The sequence below is a fragment of the Patiria miniata genome, unplaced genomic scaffold (genome assembly GCF_015706575.1).
Source record: "Patiria miniata isolate m_02_andy unplaced genomic scaffold, ASM1570657v1 HiC_scaffold_13, whole genome shotgun sequence".
NCBI lineage: Eukaryota > Metazoa > Echinodermata > Asteroidea > Valvatida > Asterinidae > Patiria > Patiria miniata.
In genome coordinates this window covers 13,861,570-13,887,384 of record NW_024037051.1, presented here as the reverse complement: position 1 = coordinate 13,887,384, position 25,815 = coordinate 13,861,570, and the positions used below count along the sequence as shown (strand labels likewise).

General features: G+C 41.5%; 1 protein-coding gene across 3 annotated transcripts; it reads right to left on the bottom strand.

Moving 5' to 3' along the window:
- Positions 1-25,815, bottom strand: LOC119721359 (rho GDP-dissociation inhibitor 1-like). 3 transcript variants are annotated; one of them, XM_038191404.1, is made up of 8 exons: positions 25,568-25,808; positions 18,263-18,346; positions 16,981-17,037; positions 14,616-14,792; positions 13,948-14,028; positions 10,290-10,366; positions 6,832-6,895; positions 1-1,155 (listed from the first exon to the last, which is right to left on the bottom strand). In XM_038191404.1, the coding sequence occupies exons 2-8, from the start codon at positions 18,327-18,329 to the stop codon at positions 959-961; spliced, it is 720 nt and encodes a 239-aa protein (XP_038047332.1). In that variant the 5' UTR covers positions 18,330-18,346; positions 25,568-25,808; the 3' UTR covers positions 1-958. The 3 variants fall into 3 exon arrangements, with proteins under 3 accessions (XP_038047332.1, XP_038047333.1, XP_038047334.1); XM_038191405.1 differs by having other exon boundaries at positions 18,263-18,341; XM_038191406.1 differs by lacking the exon at positions 16,981-17,037 and having other exon boundaries at positions 25,568-25,815.

Here is a 25,815-nt window from a genome sequence, read left to right as displayed (position 1 = left end):
ATTTATGCCAACATGGGCTGATCGTTATTTGATGAGGTAATGTATTCCATGCTTTCATTAAAGAAACTACATTCTAGTGCTGACAAAAAAAGCTTGCCAGGTGGTAGGCATGCAACTGTTATAATACTGGTGGCTTTATGTTACCAGGTTCCCAAAGCGCTTGGTCAAAATCTCCATGAATTAGATGACAACATAGAAGACACCAGATCACTACTATGGCAAACAAGCCATACATCATTGCGGAAATATAACATCATATTATGCACCTAAAGCAAAACCATATATTAAACCAAACCTTTAACAATTAAAATATAACAACAGAAAATATCTATATCTATGGCAAAATAGTCTAATTACAGCCTGAGGCAGGCTGCAAAGATAAAATAAAGCCTGCTATACAACTAACATGTATCATTAATTCCCAAAAGTAACTTAATAATCGATTACAACAAATAGCATCATCAAAATGTATTTCCTAATAAATGCGTTGTTTTATAGACTTCCACAAAATGAAAGAGTTGTACAAGTTGCTCTGATAAAATGAGAAAAGGCAATGTTCATACAAAACAAGTATACGTCATTTGTTTTGTTCTGTACATAGATGATGGCATCCATATACATGTACACATTTTTTTTTGGGGGGGGGGGAAACATGCAGTTCCTTTTTCTGAGAGACTAAAAAAAAGTCATCATTGGCAATGCTGATGACTAATGCCACAATTAATTCCTTCAAAAAAAAAGTGCCACTTTGGGAAAAAAATCAATTACATATTCATTGTATATGTTGTGGCATACATTTAACTAACATAATCCCTATACTTGCTGAACCATGATAACATAAATTCAATTAAGAATTTCACATTCATGATGTACCCCTTCAAAAACCAACAGCATCATCTACAAGTAAACCGCACTTCCAGTAGACCAATTTCCTTTGTAGGAAATCATCACAATAATCTTATTCCCAATCTCTCTTAACGGAGAAACTCCACTCCCACTCCAAGTAGATATTCTTGTCATCGTCTGTGAATTTACTCTTGACAATATAGACACCACGTCTCATCATACCCACGGGTAACTCATCCACGGGACTCTGGAAGATGTGCTCCTCCGTTTTGGGTCCGTAATTCCCAACCATAAAATTGGCCTTGTCCACTACAAAGAACAAGTGGTTGATTGGGGTTATGCCAGAGTTGTAATGACTCGACTCGAGTCCGACTCAAGTCACAATTTTTGGTGACTCGAGTCCCTAAGGGCAAATGACTCGACTCGACTCGAGTCTCTGCGAGCAAATGACTCGACTCGACTCGAGTCCCTCATCAGAATGACTCGACTCGAGGAAGGCTATTGAGACTCGAATCCCAAGAACATAAGCAAAACTTTGCGAAAAATATTTGCAATGACTTACGCCGGTGCCGGTTTTTTTCACGTCACGTTAGAATGTTCGCGAATAATGTATACATATACATGTACATACGTGGTTTGATCAGTGTCCCCATTAGTTGAATGACGATCAGCTGGCACCCCCTTAGCAGTAGCCCGAATGTAAAATTTAAAAAGCTAAAAAAAATGACTTTCACTCTTGTGTTTATTGATTGTATAGTGCTCAAATATATGTGACTCGAATTAACTAGAGCTAAATACTTGACTCGACTCGACTCGACTCGACTCGTCCACACGCTGTGACTCGACTCGACTCAATTCGACCGTCTTGACCTAATGACATGACTCGACTCGAGTCACTTCTTTAAAATGACTCGACTCGACTCGAGTCACTAAAATCAGTGACTCATTATAACTCTGGCTTATGCAGGGTGAGTCAAAAAAAGCGGAATCCAACCCCCCCCCCAAAAAAAATAGTAAAAATTTGAAGCACCGAAAATAATAACGACTGGAAAGCCAATTTCAGAAACTGCTTTTAGATAAAAAAAAAATGAAATTGCATAATCCGTTCGTAGAATAGGCCTATATCACCATTTAAACGCAATGACCCTAAAAAGCGTTTTGTCCAAAAAGAGAGAGCAATATATTGTGTCCTGTTTGGAACAACAAAGATAATGACACGGAATACCTGTTTTAACAACTGTCAACAACTTTAGTACACAATATCTTTACTAACAACCCTGCTTAGGCAAACAATATCACTTCTACAATCCACTTTAAAATAAAGCAAAGAAGACGGGCCTTCAAAAGAGCTTTGTTTAATATTTTTGAGTGTTAAATTAAGGTTTTATCGCTGATGATGTTTGAAGACAATTGTGACGACTATTCTTGAAATCGCATTTTTAGTTTTAGGGTCACCGTATTGAAATGGTAATATTCTTTGAAAGGTTCGAGCAATTTCAGTACTTTTTTAAATCTAAAATTGCCTTCTATGAAATTAGCTTTCCAGTCATTATTAGTTTCGGTGCTACATACTATTTCAAATATAAAATATGTTTTGGGGGGCTGGCGTTCCGCTTTTTTTTTTTACTCAAACTGTACATGTTATTTGCATATCCTGGATTTGAGGAGCCAGCCAACCGACCGACCGACTGACCGACCAGCTTTATTACCAGCTCGACTGAAAATGATTAATTGGACTGCCTGACTGCAATGTCCAACTGACCAGCCGTGAACCTTTCGAGCCCTGCTTAAATATGCAAGCTCATAGGTTTGTTATTTTCCATTTGTCGATCACCTGTCGTGATGTGTTCTTGGGGATGGGCTCCGTGCGCCGACAAGAGGGCGCCATTTTACCTAGCAACAACTTCCCATGGGCGGGACATTTCGCTGGTTGACGCGCACCGTTCCTTGTGTGTGATACATTTTTGCACATCTGCTGCACCCGATTTCACGAAGCGCTGAGACGCGTCGCAACTCGAGTTACGATGTGTAACACGTCGCATTCAGCACCCGATTTCACGAAGCGCTGCGACGCGTCGCAACTCGAGTTACGACGTGTAACACGTCGCAACTCGCGACGCGTCGTATCTTCCATTACACGAAAGTTGCGATGTGTTGAACGCGTCGTACGTTCTTTGACAACGGCTTAAAACACGTCGCAAGTTACGACGTGTCTAGTGGTCATCGCAAAATAAGAAGAGTCATAAACTAACAAGGGTGCAAGCGACCGATTTCATCAAACTCTTCGTATTTTACGATGCATCGCAGTGATGCGACACGTCGTATCTCTACGATGCGTCGCAGCTGCGACGCGTCCTGCGATCCATTTCACGAAACACGTCGTAAGTGCGACGCGTCGTAGGTGTATTAATAGCACAACTCGATGACTGTTTTATGTATTTAGTCAGCGTACAGTAAAAAGTCGTCTGATATTCAACAAACGGTCGTCGGATCTCAGCTCGAAATGTGTTAAAAGGAAAACAAGCTCTCATTGGACTGTATAGCTCCTTTGAAATTTCAACTCTAATATTCTGGTCTAATTCATAATCATTCAATGAATTTCATATTTACAACTTTACACACATTGCTTCGGTATTATAATCTCGTTAATGTAATGTTCATGGCATAAAACTGGCTTAGAAATTACTCTTCTTATTTTGCGATGACCACTAGACACGTCGTAACTTGCGACGTGTTTTAAGCCGTTGTCAAGGAACTTACGACGCATTCAACACATCGCAACTTTCGTGAAATGGAAGATACGACGCGTCGGTGCAGCTGCACCCGATTTCACGAAGCGCTGCGTCGCGTCGCAACTCGAGTTACGACGTGTAACACGTCGCAACATAGAGATCAGTGGTTGCAACTCGCGACGCGTAGAATCATCCTTTTCACGAAAGTTGTGATGTGTTGAACGCGTCGTAAGTTCCTTGACAACAGCTTAAAACACGTCGCAAATTACGACGTGTGTAGTAGTCACCGCAAAATAAGAAGAGTCCTTTTTTAGCCAGTTTTATGCCACAAACATTACATAAAGTAGATTATAATACTGAGGCAATGTGTGTAAAATTGTAAATAGAAAATTCATTGAACAATTATGAATTAGACTGGAATATTTTTCGAGCTGAGATCCGACGACTCTTTGTTGAATATCAGACAACTATTTACTGTACGCTGACTACTGAATTCACAAAACAGTCACCGAGTTGTGCTATAAATACACATGCGACGCGTCGCACTAACGACGTGTTTTGTATAATGGATCGCAGGACGCGTCGTAGCTGCGATGCATCGTAGGGATATGACGCGTCGCAGCGCTGAGATGCATCGTAAGTTACGAAGAGTTTGATGAAATCAGCACCCGATTTCATCAAACTCTTCGTAACTTACGATGCATCGCAGCTCTGCGACGCGTCGTATCTCTACGATGCGTCGCAGCTGCGACGCGTCCTGTGATCCATTTCACTAAACACGTCGTAAGTACGACGCGTCGTAGGTGTATGTATAGCACAACTCGGTGACTGTTTTATGTATTTAGTCAGCGTACAGTAAATAGTCGTCTGATATTCAACAAAGAGTCGTCGAATCTCAGCTCGATATTTGTTAAAACGTAAAACAAAATGGCGGCCGTGCGATGCAATTTTGAAGGAAAACAAACTCTCATTGGACTGTATAGCTACTTTGAAATTTCAATTCTAATATTCCGGTCTAATTCATAATTATTCAATGAATTTTCTATTTACAACTTTACACACATTGCCTCGGTATTATAATCTCGTTAATGTAATGTTTATGGCATAAAACTGGCTTAGAAATGACTCTTCTTATTTTGCGACGACCACTAGACACGTCTTAACTTGCGACGTGTTTTAAGCCGTTGTCAAGGAACTTACGACGCGTTCAACACATCGCAACTTTGGTGAAATGGAAGATACGACGCGTCGCGAGTTGCGACGTGTTACACGTCGTAACTCGTGTTGCGACGCGTCGCAGCGCTTCGTGAAATCGGGTGCTGAATCAATTGAACTATGTACACGGTACGCAGTGGCTGTGCTTTACGGCAAAATTGCAGTCAGGCAAGATGGCGTCGGTTGGTCACCCCAAACTGTATGGTCTTTGCCGGCGACGGGGTACTTGTGAACAGAGCGGATAATAAATTTCTCAACAAGTTTGAATTTGCACCATACTGACAAGGAGAACAGGATGTTCAGGCAATAACAAGGGTAATTGAGGTCATCCTTGCGCGAGGCCAAAACATATTTTTGGGGGGATAATAGGTGTTGGTTGAGGCCTGGGATAAATAAGACCAGTCCACCTGGGTTCCGCCAACCCGCCGGTTCCGCAAATGGTGTTAGAAGTATAAGCGGGATCGGTTTCGCCACGCTATTTTCATCCTTAATCTAAATGCTACAGTCTCTCACTACATCCCGTTGATCTGCTGAGCACTCTGCCTGGCGTTACTTTGTCTTAGTGCATCACTGACTGCATGTAGCTTTTTGTGTGAAAGCAATACTTTGGTATGATGATGAGTTTTATCTGTATTTGGGTTAAATTCTTCATTTCATATTTTGTTTTGATCAGTGGTGGTTCTGGCATCACTTCTTTTTTGCAGTCGAAAGGGTGGGGGATGGGGCCGGAGGTCATGCTCCCTGCCCCCCCCCCCCTTCTCCAAAAAAGTGCCCATAATTTTTTAAAGCGCAGTCGTAAAAAGGCAGCTACTGCGTACACCACTACGTTTTGCTCGAAAATAAATTGGACAAAGTAGTCAGAAATTGCCTCAGATTGCACACAGAGCATCTAAAATCCCCCTAAACAAATCGGGGCCCCTAAGCGGGCACCGAAACCCACGCCGTAAAATTTTGGACCCACTTTTGGGGGGAAGAAGATTTCTTGCCCCTCCCAAACAAATTGTTCTGGATCCGCCCTTGTATGGGGCTTCGAAATAGACCAGTTTCCTAACAAATTCAAACTCTTGCACACATGTGCATCAATGGGCCGGGAGGCAAAAAGTGAAAAGTCCCTAAAATCGCCATAGGTATTACTTTTTGGTCTAAGTGGGGTTTTGTGGGTACATGACTGAATTTGTAATAAAAATTTCAATCAATTTTTAGGTTGGGCACATTTTTGTGTGTGTGGATATTTTGTGTTTCAATGTGTACGGTCTTAAACATTGCCAGAACATCCTTCTAGCCTATTTAGAACTTAAAATTCAAGCATTTCTAGAAATTCCCTACACCCTATTTTGTTCTATCCATTTTCAGCATTAATTAAAGTAGATTTACAAGTGATCATGGATTTTGCATCCCTAAGCAATACCCTTAACTGCGATGGTTCCTCAGCACAAACAAAGAAAAGGCAGCTATTAATTAGGGCACCATGTCGCGTCACATTGAGACTTTTTTGGAGGGGGGGGTCCAGAAAAAAGATGGTTGCCCTGTACTACGGGTGTTTTCTCACAAAAAGGCGCACCCATGCAGTGTTCTATTCAAGTTCATTTCATTACAAGCCCATTCACAAAAAATCACAAATACATTTTAAAAATCTGGTCATAAGTAGTAGAGGATGACTAATAACAAAAGAATGCATTAGTCAGAGGTCATTTCAACAGCTTGTGAAAGGCCTTGGGACTGGACTGGATATTATTATTATTATTATTATTATGATTTATTCGACCAAAACAATACACAATGAACAAACACGGTATGAAAAACAAAAAATAAACAAAAATGTATGAAAGCTACGAAATACAAAATAAAACAAATAATCACAAAAGACGACACTTTATAAGTGTAAGTGTAAGTGTAGGGGCCACAAAAACAACGCATAATATGAAATGAAAACATCCGAAGACAATATATAAAAAGACGATATGTGGGTCATTGTGTGACTTAAATCGAAATGCAACACCGGGTGAGCGACAAATTGCATGTCCGTACATTCACTCACCTCTGATGCCCTTTCTGTAAACAGCTTCAAAATACCGCAGTCCAGAGACAATCTCACGTTGGACCTTTATTGGATACAGACCAAAAAAAATAAAGACAACAATTATTCAAGAATCACGAAAAACCTTACTTTAAGTCTATTCTGTTCGGACCGCACGCCTGAGTGCAGAAGTCATCATCATTATCATTCTCAACCGTTATCTGCCCACTGCAAGGTGAAGGCCTTCCCAAGCTGGCGAGGGCCTGTGCCGCTCTCATCCTTGATCTTCTGTATGCCTCCGCTAACGGAGATTAGCCTTCCCCGTCTCTGGCAGCCAACCGCACCAGATTCCTCCGAGATGTTTTCTCCTTGCCCGATCGGGCTGCAGCCCCAAGCGACAGACCTGTCCAGTTGCGGATGTCAGCTATATACTGTCGCCATGGCCGGCCTCTCCGCCTCTTCCCAGGATGGTATCCAGCAATTATGTCCCAAGCCAAACCACCTGTCCTTCGCGCGTGGCCAAAAAAGCTATTTCTTGGTTTTCACATTGGCGAGCAGGGATCTTGTGGTGCTGAGCTCCTAGAGGATGCTGTCATTGGTCCGTTTGTCTCTCCAGGTAATGCGGAGAATCCTGCGATAGACCCACATTTTAACAGCCCTAAGAGCGCGTTTCTCTGCAGCTCGTGTATATATAGGTCAGGCAGGCGCGGTTCTACGGGGGCTAGGGGGGGGGGCTACAGCCCCCCCCCCCCATTTTTTTGTCAAGCCTCCCCAAAATAAATTCCGTAAAAAAAAAATTGCATTAGCAAAAAGAAGGATTGTGATGTACATGCGAACGGTCTCCCCCTAAAGAAGAAATAGCCGTGACGAGGGTGCATTAGTTAATATAGTGTGAATGATTTTAGGATTTTATTGGCGCTCCCCATTAAAAACATGGCATGAGCCCATCATATTTACCGAATACATCAATTTACCGAAATAGGGCCTTGCGGCACTGAAGAGTTTATGCAATATTGTACACAATTGTCTTATTTGACTCCTTTTTGAATATTGATCTTTTCGCTTTCGGTGTAAAGTCTTTTGGATGATATTCCCTAGCTATAGATTTTCTTAATAATCTGTATATAACTTTGATGTATTCTAATGCCTTCTAATGCCTCCTGTTGCCTCTTTGATGTCACTTTGATGCCAAATGACTAGTGATGACTTAATTCTGATGCCTAATACTGATGACTCTTTGATGCCTCAATGCTCGATGGTCAGTCATGACTTCTATTGCCTTCCTGGTGCCTCTTTGATGCCCCTTTGATGCCTGATGGCTAGAGATGACTTTATTCTGATGCCTTGCTGGTGCCTCATTGATGCCTCAATGCTCGATGGTCAGTCGTGACTTCTGATACCTTCCTCGTGATCTTTGATGCCACTTTTATGCCTGATGGTCTGCCATGACCTCAAATGCCTTCCTGGTGCCTCATCCATGCCCCTTTGATGCCTGATGGCTAGTTATGACCTAATTTTGTTGCCTTGCTGAGGCCTCTTGGATGCCTCAATGTTCGATGGTCAGTCGTAGCTTCTAATGCCTTCCTGGTGCTTCTTTGAGGTCTGATGGCTAGTGATGACTTAACTCTGATGCCTTGGTGATGCCTCTTTGATGCCTCAATGCTCGATGGTCAGTCATAACTTATGATGCCTTCGTGATGCCTTCGTGATGCCTTGCTGATGCCTGATGGTCTGTCATGACCTCGAATGCCTTCCTGGTGCCTAATTGATGCCACTTTGATGCCTGATGGCTAGTGATGACTTAACGCTAATGTGTTGTTGATGCCTCTTTGATGCGTCAATGCTAGATTGTCAGTCATAATATCTAATACCTGGTTCCTCTTTAATTGATCTCCCTTGGATGCCTGATAGCTAGTGATGACATACTTTTGATGCCTTGCTGATGCCTCTTGGATGACTCAACGCTCGATGGTTAGTCATGACTTCTGCTGCCTTTATGCTGCCTTCCTGGTGCCTCTTTGATACACCTTTGATGCCTGATGGCAAGTGATGACTTAATTCTGATGCCTTGCTGATCGATGCCTCTTTAATGCCTCAATTCCTCTATGTTCAGTCATAACTTTTAATGATTTCCGGATGCCTCTTTGATGCCCCTTTGATGCCTGATGGCTAGTGATGACTTAATTTTGATGCCTTGCTGCTGCCTCGTTGATGCCTCAATGCTCGAATGCCAGTCAGGTTTTATGATGCCTCTTTATTCCTCAGTGCTCGATAGTCAGTCATGACTAATGATGCCTTCCTGATGCCTCTTTGATGCCCCTTTGATGCCTGACAGTCAGTGATGACTTCTGATGCCTGTTTGATGCCCGTTTGATGCCTGTTTGATGCCTGCCTGTGATGCCTGATGCTCAGTGATGACTTCTGATGCCTTCCCGATACCTCATATTGATGCCTAAACAATGCCATGAGCTATAGATGAACATCAGCAGTCATAAATTTTACATCAATTATATGTTTCTTGATGACTGATTAATGTACGCCTGTAATGTTTTTCTTTATAAACTTTGCTCAAATTGCTACTCAAAAATACTAAAGAATGTGATGCCTTTTTGATGACCATTTGATGCCTATTTGATGGCAATGCAGCTAATTCATGGCAAGTGCAGCCAAGCTGCCTGAAAGGTAAAGGGCGTTATGTCGGCATTGGGAGTTAAAGGAAATACACAACCTTTGCTTTTGCTGTACTTTTCAGAAAGGATGTACACAATGTAGTTGGGCGGAGTATATTGCAGCAAATATCGTCATTGAACTGACCTGTTAAAGTTTGTGTTTATACATGCAGATGCTGAAAGAAAGAAAAAACGAAAGCTGTTCTTGTAGTCTAGTTGCCTGACCTTACTTCAGACGAAACAGACCAATTTATAGAGGACGGGGAATTGTCAGGGAACTGAATCAGCTGATCTCCACCCGTTCACGGATGTGTAGCTTCAAACAAAATGTGGACTCATTAAACTTGGTAAAATGGGGGCAGTATTTGAATCTAAAAAGCATTTTTTTCCCAATGATGGTCAGTACAAAATAATCCACTTTTCTTGAAAATGACAGCACACCAGGTGCCATGATTTCACATGACGCATGGGCCCTGGACTATTATTCATTTTTTATTTGTTGCAAATGATTAAGGTCTATATATTCCCTTTTAGAAAATTCCAAGCATGCCCCATGGTGTACACATTAGCAAGAACATGATCCCCAAAATTTTCTGGTTGGTGTGTTTTCCTTGATGCAATATTTCAAACGCAGGCTCCGATATAATATAATCTACTCAGAGACACCTTGAATTTGATTTTACTAATCCTAAATTTGATTTTAATCTTCATGCTACGCACAATAGCGCGATCCATAATGTGGCTGTTGCATTTCCATTGATGCAATTCTTGAAAGGCAGGCACTGACAATATAAATTAGAATCAACTCACCCTGAATATGAGTTTAATCTTGTACTCGGCGCCTTCCTTAACCACAATTGGTCTATGCTTGAATTGAGAAAGATCACCTTTGAACAAAGCAAAGAGGATGAAACATCCAAGTGACAATCCAAGTGAAAATTGGGAAACCAAAACAATTTCAAAAGAAGACAACCTTGAGTTTAAAGCCACATAGCATCACTATCATTTGTTGATATTTTATGAAATGGACCAATTGAAAGGCTGTTAATTAATAGCAGAAATCGTTCGATTCCGAGCTATCAAATCCTTTGTGAACACCTTGCTGCAAAAAAAAAAAAATCAACCCATCTCCTAACAAAACCCACTGTACATTTTCAGCCGTCAAAATGCAGCTCGTAGAATTTGTTGTACATAGAACCCATAGGTCACAGGGAGTGCCCAAGTACCCGATAAAATTGTTTGTTGCGATCGTGCCAAGGCTAAGTCCTTACCAGTGTGGCGTAACCAGGGTTAAACTCCTAGGCAGGCACCTGCGAGTCCACTATTTTTTAAGGGGGACTTAAGTAAGAATATGGTAAAGTGCATGTTTACTAAATATTTTTTGGGGGGAGGGGGAGGAGTGTTTAAAAAAATATGGCCGTTTGGAAGTTATTTAGGCACCTTTTTCACATACAAAGTGTTACATGTAATGTGAGTTTCTTTTTTTAAGGCAGAGAAAGGTTCATTTTTTGTATGCGAATAGTCTTTTGGGGGGTTGGCTTTTAATGTTGTTGTTGTTGATGTCGGGGGGGGGGGGGGGGGGGGGGGGGGGCAACATGGGACACTCGCACATCCATGCTGAAATATAGACACTTTTTTCCGGACATTTTCTGGCATCCGTAATTATATCAGAAAATGGTGGGGAGGGGGCTGGTATACCATCTTCCAATGGGGGCGGTCTTTAAAACCGACGATTATGCAAACTTGGCGATTTTCAGGGCGCATTGTAATGCATTTGTCGTTCGTGTCCTCGCTATACCAATTTTGGGAATATAGTTACAAACAAAATATTATATATTTACCAACGTGGACGGACTGCATTGTAAGATCCCTACCATAACGTGAGTTACCAATATTAATATCCGTCTAGAAAGGTTACGATTGTTTTTTTTTTTTTTTTTTTTTTTTGGGGGGGGGGGGGATAATTGAACTGGTAGCTTGCACATGACACCCGACACCCGACCTACACCCGGGTGTCGGTCACTTCGCCGACAACCACTTCGCCGTACATGGGGCAGTGTGGTGCAACTTTCATAATTGTTTTGCCTTGTCCTTTTCTGGTAGCGTGAGTTATGCCTACTAATGACAAAAAAATATTGCCAGACCAACAGAAGTTGGTTTTGTTGCCCTTTCTGCAGAATGTGCGCTTAATTTCAAAAGATTTTCTGTGAGAAAAATATTCCGAAGTAACATGGGTCCGAAGTCCCATTGGTCCGAAGTCCCATTGGTCCGAAACAGAATACTGTGGCGGAACCGATCCTGACACCATTTGTAGCGGAACCGGCGGGTGTTGGCGGGAACCCGAGGGGACTGGTCTTTTTTATCCCAGGACTCCAACCCACACCAATTATCCCACAAAAATATCTACATTGTATTAGCCTAACGAACGGGTGAGCGGCTACCCATACGAAAGGGGGGGGGGGACAATTAACGAACGGTGGACTAAGCCATGGGGCTGTTCGTTTGGTGGAGATTTACCACCGTTTTGTGATTGAGTAATTCATTGAATGTAATTAGAGCAAGACAAGTAGCGACGATAGGCCTCAAAGTGAACTCAGGTAACCCTCACAACAGACCTAGGTAACCCTCAGTGAACTTGGTAACCATCACAGTGAACCTAGTAACCCTCAAGGTGAACCTGAGTATCCCTCACATAGACAGTTATTCCAAAGACGATTATCAATAGGACTTATTCAAGAATAGTTATAACAAGGGTCAACTGCAGTTACTGCACCCTTTGTAGTAAACTTAGCCTTAGGTAACCCTCACGTGGTCAACTGCACCACATGATTACAAACTTATACAAGTATAATCCCTGTTACTATCACAGTTCCAATAACCCTCACACAGATTGAGCTGTCCCAATAACCCTCACAGAGGAAAGGTAACCCTCAACCCAATTTACACTATGAGCCCGATGTACATATAGCCCTCGCACAAGAAAGGTAACCCTCAACACGATTTATCGTCAGAGCAGGCTGTACTATGTAATCCAAATAACCCTCACACGATCTGAGCGGTCCTAATAACCCTCTCAGGAAACCAGTAACCCTCACAGTGAGTTATACAATATATACCTTACGTGCAATAAATCTCAAATGAAACAGGTAGCCTTCACAAGTGCTCAGAACACGGCAAAGAGTAAACTCGTTAGGCAAGCTAATCCAATGATTACGGCAATGATTGCCTTAGTCGTAAAACCCCACCGAATGGTGTCCAACCCACGACAGGCAATCTACCACTGAATCACAGTCTCACTAGCCTCTCAAACCAAGTTCTACAACTCCTTGCCCTTTTGTTCTAGCATTAATCAAGACACAATAATCAGTCTTAATTTCCCTACTAGATTTCATCTAAATCTTTGTCCCCAATTATCTTAGACAGTCGACAGACCTTGAGCTACAACTTCACTCAATATATATTACATAACACTTAGCTTACTGCTACCTAACCCGGAGCTACAGCTCCCGAACCCGGCCGCACCAGAGCGTCCACCGTCAGAGATGAGCTCCTACTCCCGACCGGGGAGTACGCAACAGCAACGAAGACCCCAGAAACGGCACCGCGACTTGACTCGTCCCTGAACCCCGAAGCTTGGCTTCTTGCAACTTGGCAACAGCACCAGAACGCGTTCCTACTACATTGACGTCATCTTGCGAACTCACGAGATGATCTCAGGACCCCACGCTAAAGCATGCTAATTCGCGCACAGCCTTCACAATACGCGTTGCTGATTGGTCACTGTTCACCATGAATTATTAATCTCCTGATCACGCAGAACAATTTATTGCTGATTGGTCCAAGCGCACTTTGGCATTATAAGCACGCACCAAATGTCCCAGATCACGCTCATAAATAATTCCTAGGACTTAGACTCCTACACAAGTCTTCATATACATGTACCCCTGTTTCGTCACAATACTGTGTAGTTCCACTTGTTCAGGTTGACTGACTCTAACCCTAACCCTAATCCTATGGGGCGTCGGACCAATAGGACTTCGGACCAATGGGACTCCGGACCAATGGGACTCCGGACCAATGGGACTTCGGACCAATGGGACTTCGGACCAATGGTACTTCGGACCAATGGTACTTCTGACCAATGGGACTTCGGACCAATGGGACTTCGGACCAATTTGACTTCGGGCCAATGGTACCTCGGACCAATGGGACTTCGGACCAATGGGACGTTTATACCAATGGAACGTATAGACCAATGGGACTTCGGACCAATGGGACTTCGGACCAATGGGACTTCGGACCAATGGGACTTCGGACCAATGGGACTTCGGACCAATGGGACTTCGGACTATAGAGACGTCCCCGAAAAATCAACCCTCAATGCTTTGAATTTATAGAATGACAGCACAGAGTTTACGAAAGACCCCCTCTTAATATAACTGTGGAACTGCCCTGTTTTTGCGTTTACCTGTCAGATCCAGAACAGTTTCCTCGTGGTCTACTGGAGCAAATACCAAGGCCTTCAATAGTACATTTTGTCCGCCTTCATCTGAAATTTAAGAAATTAAAAAGGTCATCTAAAGTACATGTATACGTATTCAACTGGCTTATCCATTTTGTGCCAGCAACAAAAGAGATATAGCGCATAGCCGCACATAGGCGGGCGCTTTTGAATTAACATAAACCAAACAGGTGACGTCATCTTAAAGAAGATTTTAAGTTTTATATCTAGAGAACTACAAGTTCGATTGGGTTGAAACCTTGAAGGTACATGGACAGGGATGTGTTATAGACGAAAATTTAAATGAGATTATTATGACGTCATAATGTGATTTTATTCAGATCTTTTAAATTTTGAAGATTATAATCATATCTCACGAACACAACATGCTCAACTCAAAATTGATAGTCACAACTATCAGCCCAATTGTGTTAGAAAGTTGTGACTCGTTATAATGTCATCCAAAACATGACTTTCTTTTTTTATTTCGATCATTTACACGCATATACACTTCCACAGAAAAGCATAAACCAGTAACAAAATCATAACGCTGAAAGGTCCTATATATTCTGTTCTTAGACAGATATAGACTTTGTCTTGTTCTTTTTTTTTGTTTGAATGTATTTGCACAGTACCTAAAACATCTGCAGTGCTACCCAGTAGAGCTTCCTTGTACTTGACCAGAGTTTCGTCATCGGCGTCAAGTTCTTGAAGCGTCTGCAAGTCCACTTCTTTGGGCGGTTTGTAGTCGCGGGTAAGCTCTTCAGTACCCCTCTGAGCTGGCACGGCTTCTGGTTCATCTCCCCTCTTTACTGCACTCCGACAAGGAGAGACAGAATTAACTTTAACGCTTGTATTACATTATACTACATTTAAGAAGATTCCCTGCTGAAAATGATAATAAAAAGAACTTTCCGTGGTTTTGGGCAGTACCTTACAAAGAATAGCAGTTGTTTTCTGTAGACTGACGCGGTACAGGGATGCATGGGTTAACACGTACCTTTTCCAGACATGGCGTTTCAGAGTTGGACTGTACCAAAACTATTCCGAAGATTTAAATTACTACAAGCAAATGTCAATGTCTGAAATGGCAGAGACTGCTTCCAACTACAACTGCCTGAAATTATACAAATCTATGTGCTATTTTTCGTAAACATTTCACAGACTTTCAGGAATGAAGAGGGATTGTTTTGTTTGTAACTTTTTTTTAATGTTGTCCATTGTCTTTACACTGCTTAAGGATACATTTAAGGGTGTGCTTTAATTAACCGAGAACACACACTAACTCCGCATGGCAAAGAATTGCATATTTTAAAAGTTTACTCTATTTTCAAATATTTGGACATGTTTGGCAATGTGGCCATGACAAATCGAGGTAGGTCCGTGTGACCATGTGACACATTAGTGTGTTTGGCAGTTTGGCTTCATCTGATATTTCTGTTGTGAATCTCTTAAAAGTCGCACGCTCATTCTCCACGAAGAGATGTCCTTTTATTAAAGCAGTAATAAAACAGGTACGGCAGAATTTTATTTCCTTTTTTTGTCAAGATTAAATGCAAAACCTACTCATTTTTTGAATGAGATTTCGTCCAAAAGCGACATTTAGTTATTTAATTATTTCTTCATAAAACTTGAATTATTAGCTGCTAGACAATTTGTCAGGGAGTGTTTAATTTAGGCAAAACGCCCATTTTTAGTGGGTTGCAAAATGCCTAAAAAAGGGATGAAGTACAATTTTCACTAAATTAAAAAAAAATAAGAGCCAGGAAACATGCTTCTTTAACCCTGATCTCCAAAGAATGTATTGGGGATGCAGTACCAAATGCTAAAAAAACACTAATGGTAATGGGCTTTGTACATGTCAGTAGATGGCACATTTTGACCACTTTTGAGATCCCCAGGGAGGAACAGTATACTGCATACGTGCAGGCTGATAGTCGAGCATCGACCTCCCACCTCGGACGTTCTGTTGTCCCTCTTTTGTTTGTACTCGAACTTTTTTCGGAAGACCTTCATATTAAAGCCCGAGTCCATCATTTGCAGCTATCCAAAAAGTAGCTAGCGTAATTATTGTTGAAAAACATACTTGGCTGAAAGATAGTAAAGGGACTTAATTCCCTGTGAAATTGTTCTTTCTGGCAAGCTGTCATTTTGAAGTAATCAACGAAAAAAGGCCTTTCCAACGGTGCTTCTTAAGACGCACCGTAGGAAAATTTAAATTAGTAGTTCGTTTTGTTATGCAGCGAAGAGCGCGCAATAATACGCACAACGCACACGCACCCCCGGTTGCTATAATTCGTCGGATCAGTGCGCGGCATTCGGCTTAGCGAGAATGTGTCTCGGACGCTGAATTCAGGCGCAATTCAAAACATGATTCAGCAATTTTTGATTTGAAATCGAGATCCTAGCATGATGTTTTTCTCCAAATATACAGCTGAAACTGAACTGAAACTTCATCAGGTTAGTTGTTCAGCACCCTTCTTCAGATTTTGAGCACTTTTATTGCTTCAAACGAACAAAATGCACAAATTACAAATGATGGACTATAACTTTAACACCGCAAGCGTCGTGCGCACGGTAACCAGGGCGTTAATGAGTTTGTATTCCATACCGGTGCGTCATCGAAACCGATACGCCCAAAACAGAAACGCACGATCAGCAAATGAGCGTTTCATTTTGCTCTACGCAAACAGCGCAACGTATGCTCGTCCCTCCGCTGCAGATGCTTTTTGCCGTGACGTTTTTTGAACCGTCATGACGCGCTTAAGATATTTGCGTATCTTCTACTTGCGCGTTGCATTTTTAGAGTACACATTTAAAATTCAATCCATCTATTTTGATTGTGTTCTACAAACACGCACATATATTCAAAGTGTCTGCGCCCAGAGCGGCTTCACACGCGCAAGAATAAGGAGTTAGCACTCTAGTAATTTAATATAGCTCTATGCTTATAAGTGAGATTAGTAAAGATGACAGATACAAACAATCACGCAAACCTACACTCGGTCAGGTATTGCCGCAGGTATTCCAGAAGCAACTCATCTTTGGCCGATTTCTCTGAGAAAAGTAAACAAAAAGTGAAATCCAAACCAAGTCAAAAAAGTGGATAGACATACAAATGTTATAGTTGTGTAATGTTATTGTTATGTTTTCTCTAAGATGTTCGTCATATATTTTGTAAACGCAAACTTGAATTGTACCTTTAATGTTATTTAATATAATACTTAATATGTCTCCGTCCTTTGAATATTTATGGTATGGCTGTTCTATACTCGTAAGCCATTATTAAGGGAATAAATGTGTGCTTCGGAGGTTTTTATCACTCTGTTTAAGACCACTTAGAGTCTGGGTGCTGATAATTACCCGAGCCGGAGGCGAGGGTAATTATCAGCACCCAGACTCTAAGTGGTCTTAAACAGAGTGATAAATACCGACGGAGCACATATTTATTCCCATTCATAAATACCTTTTCGGTAAAAAAAAATCATATAATTCGTTCAAAACATCGTGATTTTGTTCAACAAATTCACCTTATGCTTTTTGAAACATCCCTCTTGCAAAATAATGGAGTGTTCAGCTGGCGAGTAAGATGTAAACAACCCTTTTATGGAGATTGACGCGCGCGTATCATGTTCTGCGCGATGTCGCGCAGAACGCACCTGGTGCGTTGCGTTTTGAATTATGAACTATAAAATTCTGACTCCCTGGTAGTGTTGCGCATGCCTACGTGAGGATTGTGAACGTTCAACCAATGAAACGATAAGAGGCACTGGATTTTTAGGAGTCCACATTTTATTGTGACACTTGAAAAGTGTTAAAGACCAGCTAGCCATGTCTTTATCATCCGTTTAAGACCGGCCACGTGACGGGCTCTCGACCAATAGGAATGCGTAAACTGTCTGAGGTATTTATGAATACTCATTTACTGTGTTTGATGCTTAGAAGTATAAATAATTCGTCTGTTTTTGTGCAATGGCATACTTAAAACAAGCTACCACACAATACAATTTTTGCTACCTCTACCAGTCTTTACATCTTAACCAAGACTAGTATTATTCCTCATTTCTGCCGTTATACGAGGAAATACATGTGTTTGCGAATAGTTTAATTCCCAATCGTATAGACAAAGCGCAGTTAGAGGATAAAGACGGGGTCAAAAAGATTGTGTGCCAAATGCCATGCTTGTATCATCAAAGGCACAATTCCCTCAAATATTTCCCTATCTGTCCCACTTTAAGTCTTACATAGGGTCTATCTTACAATCACCTGAACATGTACATACCTTGAAGTGCCGTCGCGCATACACAGCTGAGGCACATCAAGAGAATCACACAGGCGTGTCCCTTCATTTCAAGTCTCTTCTGTTCTTTTGTAACGAAAAAAAAATGGGGGCAGTCATGTTGGAAAGACGTTTGTATTGATACACCGTGGAAGTGACCATGGGAAGTGAAAAGTCCCATCACCCATCTTTGCTTTAATTGTACACACGGATGTCGCTAGAGAAGGGATGTTGGGTCCATCCATCCAATCAATCGGTTTGTCGGCAAAACTGTCGTCCTGTCGGCAAATATACTTTAGTTTTGAAGGTTGTGTATATATACACGAGTGCCACTATTGAAGGGGTGTGTGAACCCCCCATCAATTGGTTTTGTCGGAAAGATTGTCGTCCTGTCGGTAAATATACTTTGGTTTGTGTACACACGAGTACCACTAGAGAAGGGTTGGGGTGACACCCCCATACATTTTGGCAAAATTGTGGTCCTGTCCAATATATGCTTTGTCGAATGTTCGCTCGTACCCCCGTTCTGCAAACAGGGCGTTGGGAAGGGCAAATGAGTTTCACAGAATCTTGTGAAGGAAGTGGTGATGGCATTCTGGGTAATTTATCACGACCTATGTATAAAGCATCTGGCTGCAGCTGTAGACCGCGGTTAGCCAATGCGCGCAAATACTATCCGAAAAGTTTGCCATAGAAATGCATACACACCACACCGGATGTGATTTCTTTTTCATTGCGGACCATGTGGACAAATTATGAGCGTCGAATGATATGCATTTTCGACCCTTCATGAATTCGAAACGGAGCCTGAGCAACTGACAGGGGTCGATTTTCCTACATTGTTACAGATTTTCCTACATTGTTATGCTTTATCAACCAAAGAAGGGCGCCGCATTTATGAAAGGGGCCGGGTTATTTTGACCATCTCTCAGCCGGGGGGGGGGGGGGGGGGCGGATTCCGCCCCCCCCCCTAAGATCTCGGCCATCGAGTGACGAAAAATTTTGAAACTCAGCACATGCATAGAGCAACTCTTCCTAAACATGCCCAAGAAATTTCATGACTATAGGTCAAAGGGTTTTGGAATTATGGCTAATTAATTATTCATATGTATGAATGGCAATTCTGCTCGGCGTACACGACGTATATGCGAAAAATCAGTTTTCGCTACGGGCCAACCCGTGGTCCGATTTTTATGTTTTTGGTATCAAGAGATGCGCAAAGCTCGAGGCTAAAAAGTCATAACAGCTCGGGTCGCGAAAAAATTTTTTTAGAAGCTATCGCGGAAAATGTTGAGGGGGGGGGCGGATTCCGCCCCCCCCGGCCCCTTTAGGGTTAACGGCCGTTTCAAACCTTGCAGGGTCGTGGTCGTGACGACTTGCAGGTCATATGTCACGCAAAATCTATCCAATCAGAGCGTTAATTCGTCAGCCCTTCCCATCGTCCTGTTTGCAGGGCGGGGGTACGAGCGAATGACGAATGGCGCAACCTTTCTTCCCATAATTGTTTGAAGATCGTTCGCTTTGAATAGTGCGGCCAGGGGTAGACGCCATCCAACTTTTGGGGGCACTGATCGACATGCCCCAAAAGTTGGATGGTGTCCACCCCGGCCTAGCTTCCAGTACAGACGGCCTGTCAACGATTTGTTGTCCACACCCTCCATTAAAATTAACATTGGTAAGGCGACGCCCTGTATTTGCATTTCTCACAGCGCTTGTACCCGAGTTTTGATCGACCGAACAATCTGTTCACATGTTAAAAATATGCGTTCAACCTATGAGTGTGCATTCAACCTGTGAAAACAACACCATTGAATCGTCTGCATTGTTTTCATGAGCAGTTTTCAAAAACGCTGCAAGCAATCAATGCCAGCGGCAGCAGCGGGCGAGCAGTTTGCCCTTTTCGAACAGGCACATTTTCAACGGGCACTGCATTAGTAAGTAACAAAAGTGTTACTACTAAGTTGTTTGTCAGTGTTGGTGCATTTTGCTATACCATCAAAACACATTACAAGAACCACCTCATTTGAAGGACAATCACTCAAAGTCCATACTTGTGGTACCCTCCATCCTGCAAAACCACGTGGTCACCAGACTGCTACTAAATCCCAACTCAAACATTTGACAGAAATTAAAACACTGGTGTGTATGTGCGCTAGAAAACATGCAGACCGCAAATAACTATTAAAGTGAACGAGTGCGATTAGCACGCACAGTAAGCTCTGTACGTCTCGACAAGAAAGTCTTGCATGAAATATATCAAACATATGGAACACCATACTCTAGATTTATGCCTAGATTTATAGCGATTTGTGATAAATACAGCGTGACTATAACATTATTGCACATATTTTGCCTCCGTTTACAAACATTTCTCTGAAACATCTTTCCGAATTGTAACTAACAATTTTGGTTAAGTGTTTAATTTATGTACTTTGATGTTTTTGAGAATTGAAATTTGGAAGTTATAATTGATGGGGAATGTAGTGGGCATATTTTGGTCAATTTCCCGGGGACAGACTGACCGACCACCAAGTGACATGTAAAAGCTCCTGCCAGAGACTGAAAACATTCAGAGACACGAGTATTGTTTCCAAATTTCCTCTCGTTGTTATAGCTGGCACACGTAAGGCCTGTATAGTGGGGCTGTTGAGTGATACGATTTTGTGACTAAAGCATGAAACTTCACACATTGGTTCTTCATGCCCTGAAGAAAATTTTCAGATGTAGAGACATTTCATATTTGACCTCTGTGACCTTTGAGGGTCAATGACCTTTAAATACACTATTTATAACAATTGTTCTTGAAAACACTACTTTCCTATGACCCAAGTCTATGTCATAGGTCTTCAGACCATGAAAATAAAGATCAGATGCGAAAGCAAAAAAATATTTGACCTTTAGAGACCTTCCAGAGGTCAATGACCTTTGTATACATGTTTATCGTTATAATGATTTAATCTTTAAACCCCAACTTTTTTTAAGACCAAGTCTACATGTGAATGTTACGTGTTCATGCTATGATTTTTTTTTTCATAAGTAAGGCATTTCATATCAGACCTGTGATGACCTTCAAAAGGTCAATAAATTTCGTATGCCCTGTTTATAGATATTTATATGATTTATTATTCAAAACCCAACTATTTCCTGACCCAAGTCTAAAAGTTAGCTCTTTGTGACATGAAAGGAATTTTCAGACATGGGGACATCATATCTGACCCTTGGTATCCTTTGATAGGTCAATGAAAGTATTTTTCGCTATTTTTCATACTTATTCGTCAAAACGCCTTTTTCGTGACTGGAGCCTCCATATTGCAAAAGAAAGGTATTGCACATATTATTATACAGTCATGTAATGAATTCAAATCCCACAAAAAATTTGGGGTGATATCTGACCTCCATTTCCTTTTTTCAATTGGCAGACGCAACATGTTGCGACTGGGATAGAAGACTGTTGGACTTTCTTTACAATGTAATATGTACAAATGTCTAACAATAGTCACGTAAGCTTGTGTACTTATCACACTCTGTGGTATGGGTCAAATCATGTTTAGCCTTTTACCAAGCCCACTGGTCACTGTTGGAGTTTGATTATTGTCCAGTGGACCTCTTGTATTCTGTTGCACCCCTGTCTGCCCTTCAATAAGGGAAATGGAGATCAGAGGTCATAACAAAATTGTCTTTAGGGTCTGAATTCATGACATGCTGTAGAATAATACTTAAAATACATTTTTTAAAACTATATTTAGACTTCAGTGGGTCATGGAAAATTGGCATTTGGAATATTAAATATGATAAATAGCGGCAAAAAGGGTATGCAAAGTTTATTGACCTCTTAAAGGTCACCAAGGGTCAAATATAAATGCTCACACATCTGAAAATTCTGTTTATGTCACGAAAAGCCAACTTTTAGACTTGAATCATAAAATAGTGGGGTTTTGAATAGTAAATCTAATAAATGTCTATAAAAAGGGCATACAAAGTTCATTGACCTCTTGAAGGTCACCAGAGGTCAGATATGAAATGCCCTTCATATGAAAATGCTATTCATAGCATCAACACCTAACTTTTAGAGTTGGGTCTTGAAAAAGTTGGGGTTTAAAGTGTTAATCTTATAAATAACTATAAATACTGTATATATAGGTCATTGACCTCTGAAAGGTCACCGAAGGTCAAGTATGATATTTTTTCACTATTTCCATGGCCTGAAGACCTATGACGCAGACTGAGGTCATAGGAAAGTTAATTGACCTCTCAAAGGTCACAAGAGGTCAAATATGAAATGTCTCCACATCTGAAAATTTTCTTCATTGCATGAAGAACCAACGTGCGAAGTTTCATGCTTTAGTCACAAAGTGCACAATTTTATCACATATCTGACCTTAACAGCCCCACTAATAGGGGGCATGGGGAATTAATCAGGCGGGGTCAGTGGACGGTCATGCATACAAACAATGCGTTCATGAAAACTCTCCTCCAGCGCGGCGGAATCAACTTCAGGTTAGGCACACAAAAAAATGGTGTGTTTACGGTAACTCGACCGACCTGGAATTTTTACGGCCAAATTGATGACCTCAAACTTTTTATTGCCATTTTGAAGGTTGATATTGATAATTTTAAACGAACAAATTTCAAACATTTCAAGTACTTTTAATAATTTGCCACGGGCATAAACCATATTCCACACTTGAAACTGACCATGTTTTGACACAAACATACCTGTGTTAAAAGTGCGAAAAATCGCACTTTAAGAATTTAAAGGAAATTTCTTAAGTTAAAGAGCCCCCAAATTTGCTCTAAAATGCAGCAGCTAAGAGAGCTTCTAAAGTTCAAAATGTTTAACCCCTCGCCATGGCTTCGCAGGTTGTTAAATCACAGCAAAACTTCCCCAACACTGAGGTTTTTAAAAATCCCGTGGAGAACCCTTGGACAGTACCAGGCGCGGTAAATTCCGTAAAAAAAAAAAAAAATTGCATTAGCCCCCCCAAAAAATTGCATTAGCAAAAAAAGGATTGTGATGTACATGCAAACTGTCTCCTCCTAAAGAAGAAATAGCCGTGACAAGGGTGCATTAGTTAATATAGTGTGAATGATTTTAGGATTTTATTGGCGCTCCCCATTGAAAATAGGGCATGAGCCCCCCCCCCCCCCCCCACCCCCACCCCGAGGCCTAAGTGTCTGGAAAAAATAACCGATCTACATTTCAGCACGCCTCCCTGAAAATAATTCTGGATCCTCCGTGCTGCCCCCCCCCCCAAAAAAAAAAAAAAAAAAAAATATTGGTTCTAGAACCGCGCCTGGACGGTACAAATTAATTTGGAATGAAATGTATCGATTGAGTATCTTGAATGCTTGAATGCTTGAATAATGTTTTTATACATTTTTTTTGCGAAAGAACACGCATGGTTTATGGGCATGCAGAACTTAAATGAAAAAAAATACAAAATAAAATTATTTCCCTATATACCTATACCTACCTGGATTGTTTTTTCAGGCCGTTACGGTAAACAGTAATTACAATGGAACACGCAACCACACTGTGGGCTTCGATGTCATGACCTCCTCCCTGTTTACAATTCCGGTCATGACATCCGGGGTCTTGTGTTCTATCAGTTAAGCTTTGTACACTGGTGATGAATGCGTGATGGTACGGGATATGGCATTTCATTAATGTTATTTCAAATGTTATTTTTTAATGTTCAACGTTTTGCTGTTCCACGAGTAATGATGTTTGCTTAAAACACACCAAGTTGGCCTTATAAGAAACAGGTTGAATGGGCCACTTCGGTGCATAAATGCAACGTTTGTGGTCGGTGCTGCATAATTAGGGATTATAGAGGATAAGTGGTAACATAATTATACTCATAGTCATTACTGGTCACATATGCTTGTCTGTGTTGATAAACACTATAGGATTAGGGATTCGGCCTGAGTTTTTTTTTTTATTATACCTATTATAATAATACTTATTATAATTAGTATACCAAAGATTCCCAAAGAGCGCCCTAAAGGTACTGTAACTTGCAAGCGTTAAAGGGGCACTAGGTCCGGAAATCCCCGAAAATGTTATGTTTTGGATTGTTTACTAAGCCTATTTCAAACATCTGGTTGAAAGGAAACCAACCTAATGTCTTACCGTTCCCGAGAAAAGACGAAAAAATCCGCTTGTTTACATCGGACATGACGGAGTATACGAATACGTTTTTCGTGTGTGTCTCGGGAACAGCGCGCGGTGACCAATCACCAATGCAAAAAAATTGTGGTTTCTTCAAAGTCCGCAAAAGGCAAACAATTTACGCCTACGAACATGACGAATGAAATCACAACTAGCATCCAAACAGCTCGAATTTATGGGGTCGCAAAAGTGGACCCCGAAATTCGTTCTCGCACGAATAATAATACAGGATTAACACAAAACGCCTTTCGATTAACACGAAAGGATAGTTGTGTGGATGTTTATATCCTACTTTTAAAAGTTATTTCCGATTATCATCATCTCGTTCAAAGCGTGTTTTGTAGTCCATTTGGGCTGTTCCAGGACCTAGTTGTCCCTTTAAGAAACCTGTAGAAAGGATAGTAGTGAGTAATAATTACAGTTTTAGAGGAGAAGACAGAATACTTCGAGGGAAAAGCAACCGAATCGGGCAGGGACAAACCCAAACTCGGTGTGTCACCGCTGTGACCCGGGTCACATTGGTGGAAGGCGAGGACAGTACTGCTACGCCAACCTGACTGAAGTAATGGGAATGAGTTCATATTTTCAATCTCGTCTGAGTTTTTGAAAGGTTAATTTGGAACAGGGACGCCCAAAACGAAAGTTATCCATTGAAACACCTGTTCTTCTCACCCCGAAACCGACATGTACAGTCCTTTAAGTCGCCGTAAGCTCTGGGGATTAGCAGGACATTAGGCCTTGTCGTCGTGAACGTTGCTCTAGTGTGTGCATGCGGGCCAGCATTGGTAGGCTAATATACAATGTACATTGACCCCTTCCTGAATCACACGTTAATTAAACTCCAAACTACAATGTAAACATGTTTGGCAAATAATTTTGTTGGGCAAAATATAAAGAACGCAATATGTTGAACGTGTTAACTATTCGCCAATCGTTGGTCGAATAATCAACCCTTTTGCCCAACTTGTTTTTTTACAGTGCAGGTTTGAAACTCAGTGTGCGGCATTCAAAAAGCCACGACGTTCAGTTCAGTTCAGTTCAGATACATATATTTACGTTTGAAAACCTGTGAACCGTTCGTGGTCAATGGAGCTGGAAGTCCGGTGGAAAAAGAAAAGAAAACCAGGTGCACTTACCCGATGTTACAAAAGTGAGTCACAATAATAAGGCGGCAACTTGCGCTTTACTAAACACCAACCGATCTCCACGAGGGGCTCCGAGTAGCTGTCTTTTTTCTGCGGCTCTCTGTACGCTATCCAGTCACACCGATGCACTGAGAGAGTAGAGTGTTTTCATGGCGAGGACACGAAACAGTAAGTAGTGGCGATCGCGATATGGTCGCTTTCACCTCCGCCCACGGTTGAACAGACTTGGTTATTTCCAC

Bases quoted from the DNA above. Each gene is read 5' to 3' on its own strand.
- LOC119721359 (XM_038191404.1), bottom strand. From the start codon at position 18,329: ATGAAGGGACACGCCTGTGTGATTCTCTTGATGTGCCTCAGCTGTGTA. The intron at 14,793-16,980 runs GTAGGTTTGCGT...GTCGGAGTGCAG, and splicing joins GCGGCAATACCTGACCGAGT to TAAAGAGGGGAGATGAACCA. The intron at 14,029-14,615 runs GTACTGTGCAAA...CTTAAATTTCAG, and splicing joins TAGCACTGCAGATGTTTTAG to ATGAAGGCGGACAAAATGTA.